General features: G+C 40.7%; 1 protein-coding gene across 7 annotated transcripts in view; it reads left to right on the forward strand.

The window, feature by feature from the left end:
* Ppt1 (Palmitoyl-protein thioesterase 1) overlaps window positions 1–19,434 on the forward strand; it is a 54,560-nt gene that overhangs the window by 27,657 nt on the left and 7,469 nt on the right. For 3 of the 7 annotated variants that reach the window (XR_012967213.1, XM_076199738.1, XM_076199735.1), the window contains exon 6: window positions 3,896–4,066. Coding sequence is in view for 6 of the 7 variants with exons in the window: in XM_076199738.1 (XP_076055853.1) it covers window positions 3,896–4,066 (171 nt within the window). In the remaining variant the exon portion in view is untranslated. Of the gene's footprint in view, window positions 1–3,895; window positions 4,067–7,613; window positions 7,792–14,140; window positions 14,677–19,434 lie in introns of those variants that run through there. The other 4 variants (XM_076199737.1, XM_076199734.1, XM_076199736.1 and 1 more) reach the window with 3 other exon arrangements.

Raw genomic sequence — 19,434 nt, forward strand, 5'->3', positions numbered from 1 at the left:
GTGCAGCGGACAAAATCGTATTCTCGAACTGCTGCATGGTGATCTCAGCCAGGATTACCAAAATTGGCAAGCCCATGGGGTCCCAATTCTCTGGTGGTACACCGTGTCTCTGTAATTAAAAAAGGTTGAGTCTTGGCATAAATTCACCAACCTCATCAATTCACTGGTGGAAAGTTTTTCATTGTCCAGGTAGCCCCGTGTTTCCTCCATCACGGACAACACCGCTCGTTTCACGAGGTCCTCCGGTAAAGACGTGAACATGGACTTTACATCTAAAGCCACCATAACTCATCAGTCTCCACTCTGACATCTCGCACTTTTTCCAGAAATTCATTTGAATTTTTCAACATCCGTGTTGAGCTCACTGCCAAGGGTCTAAGTCTTTTGGCCAGCACCGATGCTGGGTTGTATGTGGGAGACCCTCTGAAAGCAATAATTGGTCCTAAAGGCACTCACTCTTTGTGTATCTTGGGCGTCACTGAAAGAGGAAAGAAGCAGGTTCAGGAGGGTATTCCGGGCTAACGGCTACCCGAATCAAGTAGTGAAAAGGTGGATGGTGCCACAGAGAAGACAAATAGACCGGGGCAAGACACAAACAGCTACAACCAGGATAACGGTCCTTTACATGAGGGGTGTTTCAGAGGTCGTGAGGATATTGAATAAAAACCATGTGACTATCGCGCACAAACCCAGTAACATGCTACATGGAGCTCTCACCTGGGTCAAGGATAAGGTGAGCAAATTGAAACAGCCTGGAGCAGTGTACAATGTCAGTTGCTGTGATTGCACAGCGCGCTATGTGGGTGAAACAGGAAAACAGGCTAGTACAAAACTACAAGAGCACCAAAGGGCAGTAAATAGAAAAGACCAGAGTTCGGCGGTGTACAAACATACTGAACAGCACCAACACGAGTTCGACTGGCAGGGCGCAAAGGTACTCTACAACAACAACAGGAAAGGAGGCAGACTGTTCTTGGAGGCGTGGGCCACTAACGAAGACAGCATAAATAGGTCCATAACACTCAACCCCATATATGCAGGGGCAAGAGAGAGGTGGAAAAGTATCACGAACAATGGCAGATGTAAATGTCCTCCCCCCTTTTCTCTTCCCCCTCCACCACCACATGCTCTTGCCTGGCGCAAGTTACCGCATCCCCCTTCTCTTCCCCCCCCCCCCTCCAGCACCACACGCTCTCACCCAGCGCAGGTTGCCGCGTCCCTCCTGTGGGCATGGCGACTCATATATTTAGACCATGTGATTTCTGTATTCCATTGTATCCCCTGAGGACGGGTCCCAGACAGGACTCAACATGGGATAAATTACCTACTTCTGAGTCTGGTGTTTTCTACGTTTCCACCATATATATGTATGCCCACCATATATATGTATGTGTGCATTTACGTAGTTTTACCTAGTTGTATTACGTGGGAAGGGAGCCCGTCTTTGTATATTTCAGCATCTAGTTTGTTCCTAAATTCTTGTATGGTTTTTGCACACACTGTTGCCTCATCCAATTTGTTACAGACAGCTACCACTCTATTCTTTTTCAGATCTCTTCTATAACTATCCTTTTTGAGATTCTTTTCTTGGCCTCTTGTTTTTCTTGTATCCCACTTTAATAAATCTTCTGTCAGGGACTTCCATGCCTTTCATGATTCTGTAAATGGCCAGTAGATCTCCTCTTTCTCTTCTTTGTTCCAGGGTTGGTAGTTCCAGTTCAGACAATCTTGATTTGTATGTCAATTTTGAAAGTGTTGGTGCCATCTTTGTTGTTGCTCATTGGATTCTTACTAATTTCTTTATATTCGTTTTTGTGCTGGGTGTCCATAGTGTTGCAGTGTACTCTGATCTTGGTCTTATCAGTGTGACTAATATTTTCTTTACCATTACCTCATCCAAGTAGTTAAAGGCCACCTTTATTGATCTTAGTAAATTGTAGGTTTCTCTGACTATTTTGTTAATATGCTTGTCTGGTGACATGTCTTTGTTAATAATTACTCCTAGGTCCTTTACCAAGCTAACTTTTTTAATTTCCTTTGTACCAATTTTATATTGCCCTGATATTCTATTTTTACTTTTCCCAAACTCTATTATACTACATTTCTTGATATTGAAGTTTACTTCCCACTTTTGGCTCCATTGCCCAGACTTTGTCCAGGTCTCTCTAATGATTCAGTCTTTTTCTGTACTTTCTTTAGTAGTTTTGCATCATCTGTAAAGAAGTTCATATAACATTCCATACCTTCATCCATGTCATATATATTGCAAACATTATTGGGGCCAATACCAAACCTTGTGGGACTCCACTTTTCATTTCTTCCCAGGTTAAGTTTTTGTCTCTTAAGTACCACCCTCATTTTTCTCCCATTCAAGAAATCTTCCATCCATTTGATTAACTTTCCCTGTACACCTATTATTTTGAGTTTTCATAGTAGCTTTTTGTGTGGTACTTTATCAAATGCTTTTTGTAAATCTAGGAAAGCACAATCAGCCCATCCATCCCTTTTTTGCATTATTTCTATTACATATATACATATACCAAGGCTTTTTCCCCCTTACAAGGGAGGTAGCCAAAAAGGAAAAGGCATAAAATCATTCCCACCCATTCCATCCCCAAATACACTCCACTCCCCTCCACCCTCCCTTTTATCTTGGCACCTCCTGGATGACGGGTCATCCCTGCACCCTGTCCACTGCCCTGGGTTAGAGGCAGTGTTGCAAGGCACAGCACATCCACATCTACTAAAAAGTCTTCTTTCATACCCACTAAATCCAGAAGAATATCCCTCATCTCCACTAAGAGAAGTCTTTTTGTATCCAGAGGTGACCTAAGCTCAGGTTATGCTTCAGTCTTGCACCGATGGATGGCTCTGGATATGTGTTTATGTTATGACTCAACGCACCACCACCATTGGGTTTCTCAGGCCTGTCATCCTTTTCTTACATTTTGCTTTAATACTCACTATTTATGCTGTAATTTAACCATCTGTATCCACTAGCACTCCCCTTCCCATTTAACACAACCTAGGCATCCTTTTAATACAACATTGTTGAGAAGTTCTACTTTTAACTTGTTTCTAAGGAGCTCAATTTTTTCTTGTTAGTCTGGAAGTTTGCTTGTGTTGTATTTACCTAGTTGTATTATATGGGAAGGGGAGCTATGCTCGTGGTGATCCGCCTTTGTATCTCGCAGCATCTAGTTTGTTCTTAAATTCTTGTATGGTGTTTGCATACACTATTATTTCATCCAATTTGTTCCAGACATCTACCACTCTGTGTTTGTTTTTTTGTTTTTTCCTCCAGATCTTTTCTATAATTGTCCTTTTTGAGTTTCTTTTCATGTCCCCTTGTTTTTCTTCTATCACATTTTAATAGGTCTTCTCTGTCAAGGACTTCCATGCCTTTCATGATTCTGTAAATGGTCAATAGATTTCTTTCTCTTCTTTGTTCCAGGGTTGATAGTTCCAGTTTGGACAATCCTTGCTCGTATGTCAATTTTGAAAGTGTTGGGGCCATCCTTGTTGTTGCTCGTTGGATTCTTTCTATTTTTCTTATATTCATTTTTGTACTGGGTGTCCATAGTGTTGCTGCCTACTACAATCTTGGTCTTATCAGTGTGATTAGTATTTTCTTTCCCATTACTTCATCCAAGTAATTAAAAGCCACTTTATTGATCTTAGTAAATTGTAGGTTTCTCTAACTATTTTGTTTATCTGCTTGTCTGGGGACATGTCTTTGGTGATGATTACTCCTAGGTCCTTTTCGGAACCAACTTCAGAAAAGGACCTAGTAGTAATCATCATATATGTATGTATGTAACAATTATTTGATTAAATTTCTAATATGTTTTTATGTTTCATGAATAAGAATTTAATTATCATTCTTTTTATAAAGGTCATCAACCAGACTTACATTGACAATTTGAATGCCCTGAATAACTTTGTGATGGTGAAGTTCCTGCGTGACACTATGGTCGTCCCCATTGAAAGTGAGTGGTTTGGATTTTATGCTCCAGGACAGGATAAGGATGTTCTTCCACTGCAGGAAACTGAACTTTATCTTCAGGTTTGTGTGACAGTTTTTTATTGTGTATTTAAGATAGAGGGACCAGTGACAGAGAGTTCCAAGTGGAGATCATGCAAAATGGAAGTCAGAGAGAATCATCTCCTTACTATCCATCTTCAAAACTTGTCAATATTCTCACCTCCATCTGGAGGTGCAGCCTCAAGTAACTAGCATTTGGTTTCTCCCTCTCTCTCTCTCTCTCTCTCTCTCTCTCTCTCTCTCTCTCTCTCTCTCTCTCTCTCCCTCTCTCTCTCTCTCCCCCCTCTCTCTCTCCCCCCCCCCACTTCACCTCCCCAACACCTATCTCACATCCATAAAAAAAAATATATATATTTGTTGTCCACCCCATCTTAGCTCCTCATGGGTGAAGGTACAGTCTCTTGCCACACATGTTCAAGTCAGAGGCACTACAGCTCATTCCTCCATCATCACACTTCTTTTGTAGTAACAGAAATTTTCAGTTCTTTTGGAAAGGCTGAACTCTGTCCAAATTTTCTCACTAGTACTCTTAGATTATACTTATTTTTTTCCTCTTTGTATTTCAATTGACCTATTACCATAAATTTGAATATGTTTTGGAGATATTTACTTCTTTGTGGTTATAATTCAGAAGACCTACTTTGTTGATAGCAACCTTCCCTCTTGTTTACTAGATTTTATTTTATTTTTATTTTTTCCCTGTGGTGGGGGAAAAGAGTACTGCTACCAATCTTCCCACTTGAGTCTATAAGGTGAAAAAAAAAATGGGATGGGGATATGACTATGCATCCTTTTCCTTGTAACCCCAAAGGGGACATTCCTAAAAAAAAAAAAAAAAAAAAAAGTAAAGGCATAAGAGGGTCTAGGAGTTTTCCAACCAGTACCCTAAGGTTTGGGTCTTTTAATGTGTCTTCATGCAGTACAGATGAGAGTAAAAGGGAAGAGATAGATAGCATGTTTGTGAGAAGAAAGATGGATAATGAGAGAAGGTAAAGCACCTGGGTTTTTATGGATGTCATGTAGAATGTCTGAAAAAAGGAGGTACAGTGATGGTGGACTAGTTGGTGAGGTTATTTAATGTTTATTTAAGAGAGGGTAGAGTGCCAGAGGACTGGAGGAGTGCCTGTATAGTTCCACTTTACAAGAGAAAAGGGGACAAGTGTGAGTATAGTAGTTTCAGAGGGATCAACTTGTTAAGTGTAGTAGGGAAGGTTTATGGGAGGGTCTTGATTGAAAAGATTAGGTGAGGAACAGTGTGGGTTTAGGACAGGTAGGGGTTGTGTGGATAAGATTTTTGTGGTAAAACAGATATCTGAGAAAGCTATAGAAAAAGATAAGGATGTTTTTTGGGCTTTTATGGATTTGGAAAAGGCTTATGACAGGGTAGATAGGAAGGCACTATGGGAGGTATTACAGATATATGGGATAGGAGAAAAGCTTTTAAGAGCAGTCAAGAGTTTTTCGAGAGTATTAGAGCTTGTGTTAGGATTAGAATTGGAGAGAGTGAGTGGTTTAAGGTAGAGGTGGGACTTCATCAGGGATGTGTTATGTCACCCTGGCTGTTCAATTTATACATGGATGGGGTAGCACAAGGAGTAAATGCAAGGGTAGTGGGTCAGCAATTGGAGATGATTAAACAAAATTGAGAAAAGTGGGAGATAAGCCAGTTGTCATTTGCTGATGCCACTTTGCTTGAAGCAGGATCAGAGGAGGGATTGAGGAAGTTAGTGGCAGAGTTTAGGAAGGTGTGTGAAAGAAGGAAGCTGAAGATAAATGTGGGTAAAAGTAAGGTAATGAGATGTACAAGGGGAGAGGGTGGCAGCAGACTGGAAGTGAGTATTAAGGGAGAAAGACTGGAGGATGTGGATAATTTTAGATACTTGGTGGGAATGTGGCAGGAAATGGAGGTGGAGTTAGAATGTAGATTGAGAGAAGCAAGTAAATGCCTTGTGTGATTAAAAAGCATAATGAGGAATAGACCTTTGGGAATGGATGTTAAGAGGATATGAAGGAGTGATTATGCCAACAGCACTGTATGGGGCAGAAACATGGAACATAGAGAGGAAGAGAGGAGGAGTTTGGATGTTTGAAATGAGGTGCCTGAGAAGTATGATAGGGGTTACTAGGCTGGATAGAGTGATAAATGAGGAGGTGAGGAGGAGAAGGGAGGTGGAAAGGGAGTTGGGAGATAGGGTTGATGAAGGAATATTAGGATGGTTTGGACACATGGAAAGATTGAGTGAAGAAAGACCAGTAAAAGGGGTGTGGAAGGCAGAGGTGGAAGGAGTGAATATAAGGGGTTGACCTAGGATGAGATGGATGGATGGGGTAAAAGGGGCTTTGGGAAAGAGGGTAATGTCTGTTAAGGAAGGACGAGAGAGGACAAAAGATAGGGGTGAATGGAGAATGGTTGTGTATGGATGATGCTGTGATGCATGAGGGGGAGTGGGTGGGGGATGGGGGGTGAGGGAGTATGTGTGAGAAATAAATTGATGCAGCCTGAAGTGATTTCTCCCAGTCTTCTCCTTTTCTGCATGAGAGAAAGGAGAGGGGGGGGTTTGCTTATTTGAAGAAGCAGCCTTACTGTGGGTATCCTGTGTCTTGCGACACTGCTTCTGACCTAGGGCAATGGGCAAGATGCAGGAATGACCCATCATCCAGGAGGTGCCAAGATAAGAGGGAGGGAAGAAGGTGGAGGGGAGTGGAGTATGTTGGGGATGGAATGGGTGTGAGTGGTTTCTATGCCTTTGTTTTTTGTCTACCTCCCATGTGAGGGGGAAAGGGCATTTAGTATATGTATGTATGTATCCTTTTTTTTTTATTATTATTATTCTTTCATATTTGGTCCTGTTTTAGCTGTATAGGACTGAGATGAATCTTTTGGTATTTATTATTGAATCTTGTGCTGTGGTTTGATGGGACCAGTGATGGGCACTAGATAGAGTGAGCTTGAGGGAATGAATGTGATGTGAAGGGGCCCATAGGTACAAGTGTGTTGTGTCAAGCAGGTAAGGGAGAGGCCAGGAGATATATGTTGGTGGAAAATGGTTTTGAATGAGGGATAAATTGACACAGCCTGACGGGATTTCTTCTTGTCTTCTCTGTAATTTTTTTAGTGGACCGAGGTGAGGAGGGTTACCATGTAATGAAGCTGTGGAAGTAAACCAACTTTGGCTGTTGGGCCCTCCCACGGAGGTGCTCTGCCCTGCTGCATTGGCTCTGACCTGGGCAGTGGGTGAGGTACAGAGATTGCTCTTCATTCACAAGGGCCAAGAGAAAAGGGAAAACAAATGAGTGTTAGATAGTTATGGCATGAATGAAGTGTGGGGCTTGGTTGGCCACCCTTGTGGGGAAAATAAGCCTTTTTTATATGAATATTTTTATACCATATATTTCGTCTTTTTTTTAACATCCCCTAGTAGCAGTGTTCCCTGCAATTAAGTAATGTATGCATACAAACATACAGGTTAGTGGGTAACATGTTACAGCTCTGCAGAATGAAATAGCAGCCTGTAGGTAAACTCAAGTTTCCAGTAAGTGCAGTTTGAACTACTGATTTATCTTTCAGGATCGTCTTGGTCTAAAGAAAATGGACAAGGCTGGAAAACTACATTTTATCGAACGTGATGATGACCATCTTCAATTAACTGATGATTGGTTACTGTCTGAGATTGTTGACAAATATTTGTCTTAGAATGTAACATTCCAATCATATTATGTGCTGAATAAACAACAGTTCATATTTCTATTTTCTTTTTATTTGTTTACTTTTTTTTAAGTTTCATCTATGTTTCAACTTGTTGATCATTATAGATAAATCAGTTTGAATATACTTATGTCATATGATTAATTTTTCAACCTTTAAGGAGTGTTTTTCAGTGGTAGTTTCTAAAACCTAGTTATCATAGACTGGTTACAGAGAGATTAATTAACAGATCTGGGCGTGTTACTGCCGGACAGGTAGTGCATTACCGTCAATGCGTTACTGAAAAATCTGGGATACATTACTGATTTCAGTTTCCTTAGAGTGGTCCGTGTTACTGCATTACTGTTACCAAAATTAAAAGTGCATTATCAGTGTTAAAAAAATTTACTAGTGCATTACCACCCAAAATCAAATAAATATATATAAATCAATTTAAAACTAATAAAACAGTTCAGCTATAGGTCAAACAATCAAAAATAGCTTACAATACACTATTTATTTACCATAGAATATAAAACTAATATAAAATCTTCAAATACCACTTGACTCCAGACAGACATAAAATCACTAAGCATAGAGGGCCTCCTCCCCCTCCTTCACCTTCTCCTCCTCCTTGGGCCATTCCGTGAATCCTAGGAGGTTGAAGTTGCCCCTGAGGAACACCAAGCTCTCAAAGTTCAGGTTGCTCACGCTGGATCTTTTAGGCTTCAGGATGTCCCTTGCCAAGCTGAACAGCCTCTCCTTGGCCGCAGAGCTGGGCAGGGGGGTGTTGTACCTCCAGAAGAGGTCCAGCCAGACATCTCTGTAGATGCTAGGGGAATTTGTAAGGGCAGGACACTGGTCATCTCTCTCTGCCACCCCTCCAGCTCCCTCTGGATGACTTCCTCCACCTCCTCCTCACCCCTGATCTGAGGGGTGGCTGCCAGGATGCCATAAACTTGTCCTACTCCTTGTTGGTGACTGCACCTACTCCACCATACCCATGATGGCCTTCATCTCCCATATGAGCTTGTATTTGATGTATGCTGCCTTGTCAGGGAGGAAGTGGCACACAAATGCTAGGGTATAATGGGGTTGTAGGGCAGAGTTCATGGTGGTCTTGTCATCCTGAAACATGTGGCTGAATCTACCATAGAACCCCCTGCCACTTTCCTCATCACTCCCCAGCAGAACAAGGGGCTGGGCATACCACAGGGTCCTGTCAACAACATAAAAACATTGAGGGAGAGAGACTGGAGGAAGTGGATAGTTTTAGATACTTGGGTGCGAATGTGGCAGGAAAGGGAGGAGTGGGGGTGGAGGTAAAATGTAGATTGAGAGAAGCGAGTAAATGCGTTGGTGGATTAAAAAGTGTAATGAGAAATAGACATTTGGGAATGGATGCTAAGAGGAGGTTATATGAAGGAGTGATTGTGCCGACAGCACTGTATGGGACAGAAACATAGAACATAAGAGAGGAAGAGAGGAGGAGTTTGAATGTGTTTGAGATATAATGTCTGAGAAGTACGATAGGGATTACTAGGCTAGATAGAGTGAGAAATTAGGAGGTGAGGAGGAGAACAGGGGTGGAAAGGGAGTTGGAAGATAGGGTTGATGAAAGTATTAGGATGGTTTGGACACATGGAAAGAATGAGTGAAGAAAGATTAGTAAAAGAGGTGTGGAAGGAGTGAATATGAGGGGTTGACCTAGGATGAGATGGATGGATGGGGTAAAAGGAGCATTACGAAAGAGAGGAATGTCTATTGAGGAAGGACGGGAGAGGACAGAAGACGGGTGAATGGAGAAGGGTTGTGTATGGATGATGATGTGATGCATGAGGGGGAGTGGGTGGGGGATGGGGGGTGAGGAAATATGTATGAGAAATAATTTGATGCAGTCCGAAGAGATTTCTCCCCATCTTCTTTTCTTTTCTGCATGAGGGGATGGAAAGGGGGGGGGTCACTGAATTAATGAAGTGGCCTTGCTGTGGCTGTGGTGTGTCTTGCAACACTGCTTCTGACCCAAGGCATTGGACAGGATGCAGGGATAACCTGTCATCCAGGAGGTGCCAAGATAAAGGGGAGGGTGGAGGGGAGTGGAGTATGTAGGGGATGGAATGGATGGGAGTAGTTTCTATGCCTTTTTCTTTTTGGCTACCTCCCATGTAATGGGGGAAAAAAGCCTTTGGTATTTGTATGTAGGTAGTAGGTACCTAAAACTGTACTGTATATATTTAGTTATATAAGTATATAACTATATATCATGATATATGAATATAAGTATATATATATATATATATATATATATATATAATATATATATATATATATATATATATATCACTGCCAAGTAATGTTGTAACACATTAATAAATACACTAAAAACCCACTGTTGATTGGATTTAAGAAAAAAAAGGAAATAACAATTTTCATATATTTCTATCACTTGCTGTGATCCACTTCAGCGGAATACAAAGACAAAAGAAAACACATATCTTATATACAGAGGAGAGAGGTGGAATGAGTGAACATGGACATTACATATCAGGTGGCATCTATGTTGCTGCACGGGCTTTGTGGCAAGTCATCTGCTTTTACAATAGAAGGAAATAATTTGTTAACTGCCAAGGTGGGTATATAATTAGGTGACCATTGTCCTTTTGATATGTTAAAATTAGGGAATTGTTTAATCAAGGAAGATTCAATGATTTTCCTTTTAAAACTACATTTTGATGTGTTGGTGGATTTTTTTTTTTTTTTTTTTTTTTCTGTTCTTTACAGAAAACTTAAATCAAGCTATGAGCTGCCACTGTATATACTAATAGATTATTTTATTTGAAAGTGCTATATACCAATATATGATATGATATCAGAGAGGTTAAAGATCAAAGATTACTTGAAAAAGGGAAAACCAAATATAATGTGTTTTTGAGAGTAAGCTAAATAATAATTTGGATGTCCTTCAAGTCCACCTTGCCCTGATCCAAAAAGTTACTGCATAATGACTAGAAAGACAAGCTATGCTAATCTGTTTGTAGGCAGTGCAAAGATCATGAGGTGAATAGAAGATGAAAAAGATTGCAGATTGCTACAAAAACTCTTAAACAGAACCTATTACTAGAGCAGAGAATTTTGAAGGTAATAAAAAGATGTTTTGGAGGGAGATTGGGGGAGGAAGGGGAGGCAAATCAGGTGGAAAAGAGGGGGTGGGAGGTGTGGGGGGAGGGAGGATAGTGGAAGGGAGGGCAGTGGGGGGAGGATGGGCGGAGTGTTTTAGGGAGTTGCTAAATGTGAAGGAGGATGGGGAGGGAAAGATGGTTGCAGTGGGAAGTGCTGGGAGGGTGACTGTGATGAGTGGGGAGGGATGGGATGGGGACAGTTGTTGGGATGGTGGGGGCAGGTAGGGCACCTGGTCTGGATGGATGCCATGCAGAATGTCTTAAAAAAAGGAGGTACAGTGATGGTGGGCTGGCTGGTGAGGTTTAATGTTTGCTGGAGAGAGGGTAGTGCCGGAGGACTGGAGGAATGCCTGTATAGTGGTTTACAAGGGAAAAGGGGACAAGTGTGAGTGTAGTAGTTTCAGAGGGATTAGCTTGTTAAGTGTAGCTGGGAAGGCTTATGGGAGGATCTTGATTGAGAGGATTAGGAGAGGAACAGAGGGAGTAATTGGTGAGGAACAGTGTGGATTTAGGACAGGTAGGGGTTGTGTTGATCAGATTTTTGTGGTAAGACAGATATGTGAGAAAGCTATACGAAAAGGTAAGTATGTTTTTGGGCTTTTATGGATCTGGAAAAGGCTTCAGACAGGGTAGACTGGAGGGCACTGTGGGAGGTTTTGCAGATATATGGGAAAGGATGAAAGCTTCTAGGAGTAGTCAAGAGTTTTTACGAGAGTAGTAGAGCATGTATCAGGATTAGAAATGGAGAGAGTGAGTGGTTTGAGGTAAAGGTGGGACTTCGTCAGGAATGTGTTATGTCGCCCTGGCTGTTCAACTTATACATGGATGGGGTGGTGCAAGAGGTAAATGCAAGGGTGGTGGGACAGGGATTGGAGGTGTTTAAAGAAAATGGAGAAAAGTGGGAGATGAGCCAGCTGTTGTTTGCAGATGACACTGCGCTTGTAGCAGGATCAGAGGAGGGATTGAGGAAGTTAGTGACAGAGTTTGGGAGAGTGTGCGAAAGAAGAAAGCTGAAGATAAATCTGGGTAAGAGTAAGGTCATGAGATGTACAATGGGTGAAAGTGGCAGCAGACTGGAAGTGAGTATTAAGGGAGAGTGACTGGAGGAAGTGGATAGTTTTAGATACTTGGGTCCATATGTGGCAGGAAAGGGTGGAGTGGAGGTGGAGGTAGAATGTAGATTGAGAGAAGCGAGTAAATGCCTTGGAGGATTAAAAAGTGTAATGAGGAATAGACATTTGGGAATGGAGGCTAAGAGGAGATTGTGTGAAGGTAGTGATTGTGCCAACAGCACTGTATGGGGCAGAAACATGGAAGAGAGAAGGAGTTTGAATGTGTTTGAGATGAGGTGTCTGAGAAGTATGATGGGGGGTTACTAGGCTGGATAGAGTGAGAAATGAGGTGAGGAGGAGAACAGGGGTGGTAAGGGAGTTGGGAGATATGGTTGATGAAAGAGTATTCGGATGGTTTGGACACATGGAAAGAATGAGTGAAGAAAGACTAGTAAAAAAGGTATGGAAGGCAGATGTGGAGGGAGTGAACATGAGGGGGCATCCTAGGATGAGATAGATGGATGGGGTGAATGTGGCTTTGGGGAAGAGGGGAATGTCTGTTGAGGAAGGACGGGAGAGGACAGAAGAAAGGGGTGAATGGAGAATGGTTGTATATGGATGATGTTGTGATGCATGAGGTGGAATGGGTTGGGGGGATGGGAGGTGAGGTAGTATGTGTGAGAAAAATTTGACGCAGCCTGAAGGGATTTCTCCCTGTCTTCTCCTTTTCTGCATGGGGGGATGCAGAGGGGGTTCGCCGATTTAATGAAGTGGCCTCGCTGTGGATGTGCTGTGTCTTGCAACACTGCCTCTGACCCAGGGCAGTGGACAGGGTGCAGGGATGACCCGTCATCCAGGAGGTGTCAAGATAAGAGGGAAGGTGGAGGGGAGTGGAGTGTATTTAGGGATTGAATGGGTGGGAATGGTTTTTATGTCTTTTTCTTCTTGGCTACCTCCCTAGCAAGGGGAAAAAGCCTTGGTATATGTATTACTAGAGCCATATTGATTTTTTTTTTTTTTTTTTTTTTTTTTTTTTTTTTTTCCTCCGATGCCAAGAAGTGTAAAGTATTGGGAATGGGCAAAAGTAAAGGACAAAAGTGATTTATTTGGTTGAAAAGTAGATCAGTCTGTTGCCCCAGGTATCTCTTGCAAGAGATCCACACCTCCCAAGTAACTGGAAATAGTCATTGAATTGGCCCGCAAGTCACTTAAGGAATTTATATTGTGTTGTTTGTCTAAGTCTTGGTGTCTTCTGTGAGGTGATTGCATCTGGGGAAGTTTGTTTGTGGCCAGGTTCATTCTGTGTTGGTATTGTTTTTAAGCTGGGGCCTGAACACCGTCCTGTTAGTGTGGTTCTTGCTTGTCATGGTAGGGATTTCTCCCTCTGGATAATGACTGGTGGGAGTTTGGTGGACAGTCTTGCAGTGTTTGTTATATGATTTGAATATGTGTATGTTTTTGTATTGATGTATTGGATGGTGCAAGCGGTAGGTTGTTGTAGATATTTGAGTAGTATGCTGTCAGTTTAGTTTGTTGCATTTATTTGGTTGTGCTTGTGTTATGCAAGTATTGTATATTCCAGTATATTAGTTCACTGTTGCCTGGGATTCCTTTGATGAAAAACCTGTTTTCCTGCAGTGGCTGGTGGCATTCACTTGGACCTTTCAATGATCTCTCCAGAAAAAGAATATATATATATATATAGTTTGTGTTGTGTTAAAGTGGATTCTGTTTCTATATCAGGGAAACAGTCACTGATTTTCATTCTTTCTATGTGAAAGTATTGTAGGAAAAAATAGTTGATGAAAGATCTTGACCCAATCTTCACATAAAGTGTCAGCTCCTTGGTACTGCACCTCCCAAGTGGAAGTGAAGGTGTTGGTGAGCTTTGAAGACATTTAATGGGGAGATGATTGTGTAACATCCATCACACAAAAATAGCATTGCAGATGCTCATTGTTGGCTCCTGTGTCACTATGTTTATCTTGAGTTTGGGATGCTTTTCCCCCTCTTTTATCCATACAGTTCCTTTGTATCATTGCTTACTGCAGTTAAGTAATGTATGCACACAAACATACAGCTCACTGGACTTCAGGTTGTAGCTGAACAGAATAAACAACAGCTTAGGTTTAAACAGGTTTCCATTGAGTTCAGCTTGAACCACTAATTTGTCTTACAGGATCGTCTTGGTCTGAAGACAATGGAGGAAGCTGGAAAACTACATTTTCTTGACTATGATAATGGCCATCTTCGATTTAGTGATGCTTGGTTCTTGAGTGAGATTGTTGACAAATATTTGGTGTAGAATATAAAATTCCAGTGTTATTATGTATTGAATAAAGAAGTTTGTATTTCCTTCTTTTGAATTTTCATATAATTTTTATTTTGACTGTCATTATTGATAAATTAGTTTGAATACAGTGGTGTCATGATGAATTGTTCTACCTTGAAGGAGTGTTTCCTAAAACCTGGTTATCATACGGTGGTTTAGTCTATTTAACAATGCTCCTTACAGAGGACTTTGTAGTGTGGAATTTAATGAACCATGCCCCTGGTTCAACTGGCTGGTGGCAGTTGAACCAAGGGCATGGTTGATTACATTCCATGCTACAAAGTCAGAGGCAATGTCCTAGCCTCCTGATAGGGGAGAGTTTTCTGATACTAAACTGAGTCAATCCATCAAAGGATTACAAAGGCGGAGCATGCCGACAGGAGACCTTTTGGCATCTAGGTCAGATGCAAAAAAAAAAATCATAATAATGATAAATAAATAAATGAATAAATGAAAACTATGATAATGTAAATAATGAATAAAATACATAAATAAATGCATACGTATAGTTAAATAATTAACAGGTAAATAGTAAATAATAAATTGACATATAATAACAAATGAAAAGCAAATAATAATAAACAGACAAATGATAAAACTAATAAACAAATAATAAAAAATAAATGATAGTCATTACAGCATCTTGCTTAGGTGTTTATCTAAATTATTCTTAAAGCTTCGAACTGAATAAAATGGCACTGCCTTTGCAGGAAGTTTATTCCATTCATTAACTACACAAACTGGTCACAGATGGATAAAATACTGGGGAAGTGGTATCAAAAAAGAAAAGCAGAAGAAAATGTATATCTCATTGTAAGATGCATTTTTCCTGAAAAAATGCCCTCAAAATTCACCCTGCATCTTGGCACACATGTAAATGTAGAAGTGAGGGAAGTGTTCAATCTCATGGGATCATTGGATGTGACAAAAGCCTCGGGACTGACGGGATCTCAAATTGGACACTTAATGTAATGAACAACTAGCGGACAAGATCCAGTCTTTTTACATGTTCATTGAAAGAAGGCATTGTGTCACATGATTGGAAAAGGGCAAACATGGTGCCAATTCACAAAGGTGTAAATAAGGAAACGCCACTAAATTATAGGCCAGTATCACTAATCAGCACAATAGTTAAATTATGTGAAAGGATTGTGAAAGATCAATGGACCAAATATCTTGAAAAGATTAACATTCTGACAGTTTGGTTTCAGATCTGGAAGGTCATGCGTGTCAAACTTTTTCAACTTTTACTGGAGAGTGATTGATGTGCTGCAAGAGAGAGAGAGAGAGGTGGGTGGACTGCTTGTACTTGGATCTAGAGAAGGCATTTGATAAAGTACCTCACAGTCAACTTTGTGGAAATTGGAGCATGTTAGAGGACAGAGGCAAACTGTTAGAATGGAAAAAGTTTTTGAAGTAAAGATACATGAGGACAGTAGTAAAGGACAAAATGACAAGCTGGAGAGCAGTAATGAGCGTAGTTAAACAAGGTTCAGTGCTTGCACCAATAATGTTTCTTGTCTATGTTAATGACATGATGGAAGGAACAAGCTATGCCAACATGTTTGCAGATGATGCAAAAATCATGAGAGGAGTGAAAAATGAGGAGGATGGTAGAATATTGCAAAAAGATCTAGATACTATTTTTGCATGGAGCCAAGAATGGGAAATGAAGTTCTTTACCAAAAAAGCAAGATACTGGAAATGGGCAATAGCAGCAAAAGGCCATTCTTAAACTATTCCTTAAGAAGTGAACACATTACAAGCAAAAGAAGAGAAATAATTGGGAGTCTTGATAAAAGACAATTTATCACCTGACAGATGTATCAGCAGGATTGTGGGAGAGACATGGACTACTGCAGAAGATTAAAGTGGCATGCCATTATATGGATGTAAAGATGATGAAAAAACTCATTGAAACCCTGATTTGTCCATGACTGGAATATGTGTCAATAGTATGGACCCCACACAGAGTGAAGAATATAAGTAGGATTGAGAGAATACAAAGGACAGCAACCAAACTGGTCCCCAGCCTGCCAGATAAAACAAATGAGGAACGACAAAAGGCACTGGGTCTGCCACCTTTGAAAGATTGAAGAGAAAGAGGTGACATGATTACAGTGTTCATGTCACAAAAGGGATTGATTGAAGAGATCTGATTAAAGATGGGAGGGCTTTAACCCCTTCAATATGGGCCACATCACACGTCTGGCAGCATTAGCTGCCAGACGTACGATGGTGCGTCATAATACTCGCATTATAAAAAATAAAGTCACTGCTCTATCGCTCATTTTCTTTCACCCGTGAATTTTGATAACCATTGAAAATATGATGAAGCCAGTTTACAGAGTATGGGGACCACACAGGTACAACTACAATAAATATAATCAAGACGCCAACGTCGGCATCCTCGTATACCCACTTACTCCTCATGACACCTACGTAGGCGTCACCCTATGGAAGAGGTTAAGAGGTCATGGTGATAACCAGTAGTTATTTCCGACTGGTACCATGGGCCTTTCATTCATGTTGGCATACAATATGGTATTTCACAAAATCCAACTCCAGGCCAAGTCTTGCATGCACATTAAGAAATACCAACCTTATTACTGTCTTTTGTGCTCTCATGATAATAGACTATTGAGTTCAAAAGGCCCACTGTGATGCACCATGCTTGTTTATGGTAACAGTGCCTTACTGATGCCATCTGCAGGCACAAACCAACTATCATCATCAGAGCATAGTGTTAGCCATCATCTCTACAGTCATTCAGCAAACAGTACCCCCTCCATGAGTGAAGAGAATAGCATCAAAGCAGAAAAGACAGGCATACACTGTTCATTTTGAGATACAAATAAGAGAATACATTAAATAGCAACAGGGTTGCTGAAAGACTATAAATCACCACCTACTAATAAAATTATTCAAGAAGCAGGTGCAGAAATGAAATGAGAATACAAAGGCGTAATTACACTATGTTTAGATATGCTATATTATTTCTGTACTAAATTAGGGTGTGTTAATTACCATAATACTACTAATGGGCGGTCAATAAAATGATTATGCTGAAACTCAAGTACAGTAAACTATTAAATCTTAAGATGTTTTTATAAGAAAAATATACCTAATTCATCATGAGGTGCTTCTTACCCTTTATATCTAATGATACAGGGAATATGATAAATCTGAAAGTGGCATATAGATGACTCATCAGCTAGGTTAGAGATCAATAATGTTTGAAACAGAATAACCTGATATGACATCTTATTGAGACTAAGGTAAATAAAGATATAGATATTCTTCAAGTCAGGCATACCCTAAGCCAAATAGCTACTGAATGGGCCAATGCAACATGGTCCCTGGCTGCCAACCCATAGTGCCAAGGTAGTAGATGCATATACTCTCCCACAATCCTTGGGACTTAGAGATATAAACCCAATGCTTAGCTTCCCTTCATGGTGGGTGAAAGCATGGGAGGGTAAATCTATACATTTGTGTCTTTGGCATCTAGACATGAAACTTCTGGTGGGGTTAGGTTTACCACCTACCCTTCACATTCACCAAGCTTTCCATGTGGGCATCTAGACTTCGAGAGTATTCTTTCCCTTTCCAAAAATGGTGAACTACTCTGTTCATTAGCTGAGCTATGGTGATTCTCTGAGGGGAAGAGACAGAGCAGTGGTGAGATCAGTGTGATTGTTGCACCCATCAGTGGATGGGCCACAGCAATGAAACATCTCTAAGGGTCTTGGGATTAGCAATTAGTATAGCCAGCTGACTACATACTGCTGTTATTGGAGTTATCCACTTGATAAATGTATGATGCTGGTGAGGTTGAAGTACACCTTAGGCTTCATCTTATTGCAGCATATGTTTCTACTGAGGCAACATGACAGCAAAATAGATAGATCCATGGACATTAAACTTTCTGGGAAAGTGGGCAATGGTGTGGTCCCTGTGCTACCTTGTTTCTCTCTCTCTCTTTCTCCCCTCTCAGTCTCCCTTTCTCACCTCTCTCCTTTTCTCCCCTCTCTCTCCCTTTCTTCCCTCTCTCCCTTTCTCCCCTCTCTCTCCCTTCCCCCCCTCTCTCTCTCCCTCCCCCCCCCTCTCTCTCTCTCTCTCTCTCTCTCTCTCTCTCTCTCTCTCTCTCTCTCTCTCTCTCTCTCTCTCTCTCTCTCTCTCTCTCTCTCTCAAAATAAATAGCAAAATAAAAAAAATAAAAACTGAAAAATAATCCACTGTCCACACATGGAGTAGTTGGAGCAACATAAGGGGGAAAAAATTCACCAAATCAACAGCACCATACTAAATACAACCACTGTTCTAAAACCCATGACACCAGAGAACTGGGGAATAAAAAATATTTGGAAAATAAAGCTAGGCACTGAAACTAATTCACCCTTCTCTAGCAAAAAAGAAATATATAAATAGATAAAATAAGAATAGATAAATGAATAAGTAACTGAAAAACTCTCTTGCAGAAGACGTGAAACATCTGGGCCAAGTATCAATATAAATTCTGACAATTATCTCCAACCTATTCTGGTCACACAATGGCATTCCAACAATGTGAGAAAAGGCATATACAATCCCCATCCTGAAAAGCACTGCCTGAGATCATTCAAGAATGTATTGTTCATAGTAGGAAAGAAATATACAGCATGAACTAATTAATAATCATCTCAGGATATGGCAGTACAGTAAGTTCTCGTTATACAGTACATAAGTGTTCCTGAAAACCTTATCGCAAATTGAAATTACTGTATACCGAACTCATTATAACATGTAATAATAGGATATGGCAGACATATCTTCTCCCTGCTCTTTCCTCTTCAAAATATCTAGTGGATACCATATCTGTGAATTTTTCTTACCGTAAATAGTAGTGATGTGCCAGAACCAAAATTTTTACCGATACCGATACCGATATTTTTTTAGCATTTTACCGATACCGATACAGGAATTTAATGGGTTACCGATACCGATACCGATATTTTGCGCATTGCTCACAATGCCTTGTACTTTATTGTGCACTTTTTCATAAAGCTCTGGGATAGTTGTGTTAGAGATGTATTTCCTGCTTGGGATCTTATAGTTTGGTTTTAAGTGATTAAGGAGCCTAGCAAATCCCAGATCTTCTA

The sequence above is a fragment of the Oratosquilla oratoria genome, chromosome 16, assembly GCF_046742065.1.
Source record: "Oratosquilla oratoria isolate Oo_2021 chromosome 16, ASM4674206v1, whole genome shotgun sequence".
NCBI classification, from domain to species: domain Eukaryota; kingdom Metazoa; phylum Arthropoda; class Malacostraca; order Stomatopoda; family Squillidae; genus Oratosquilla; species Oratosquilla oratoria.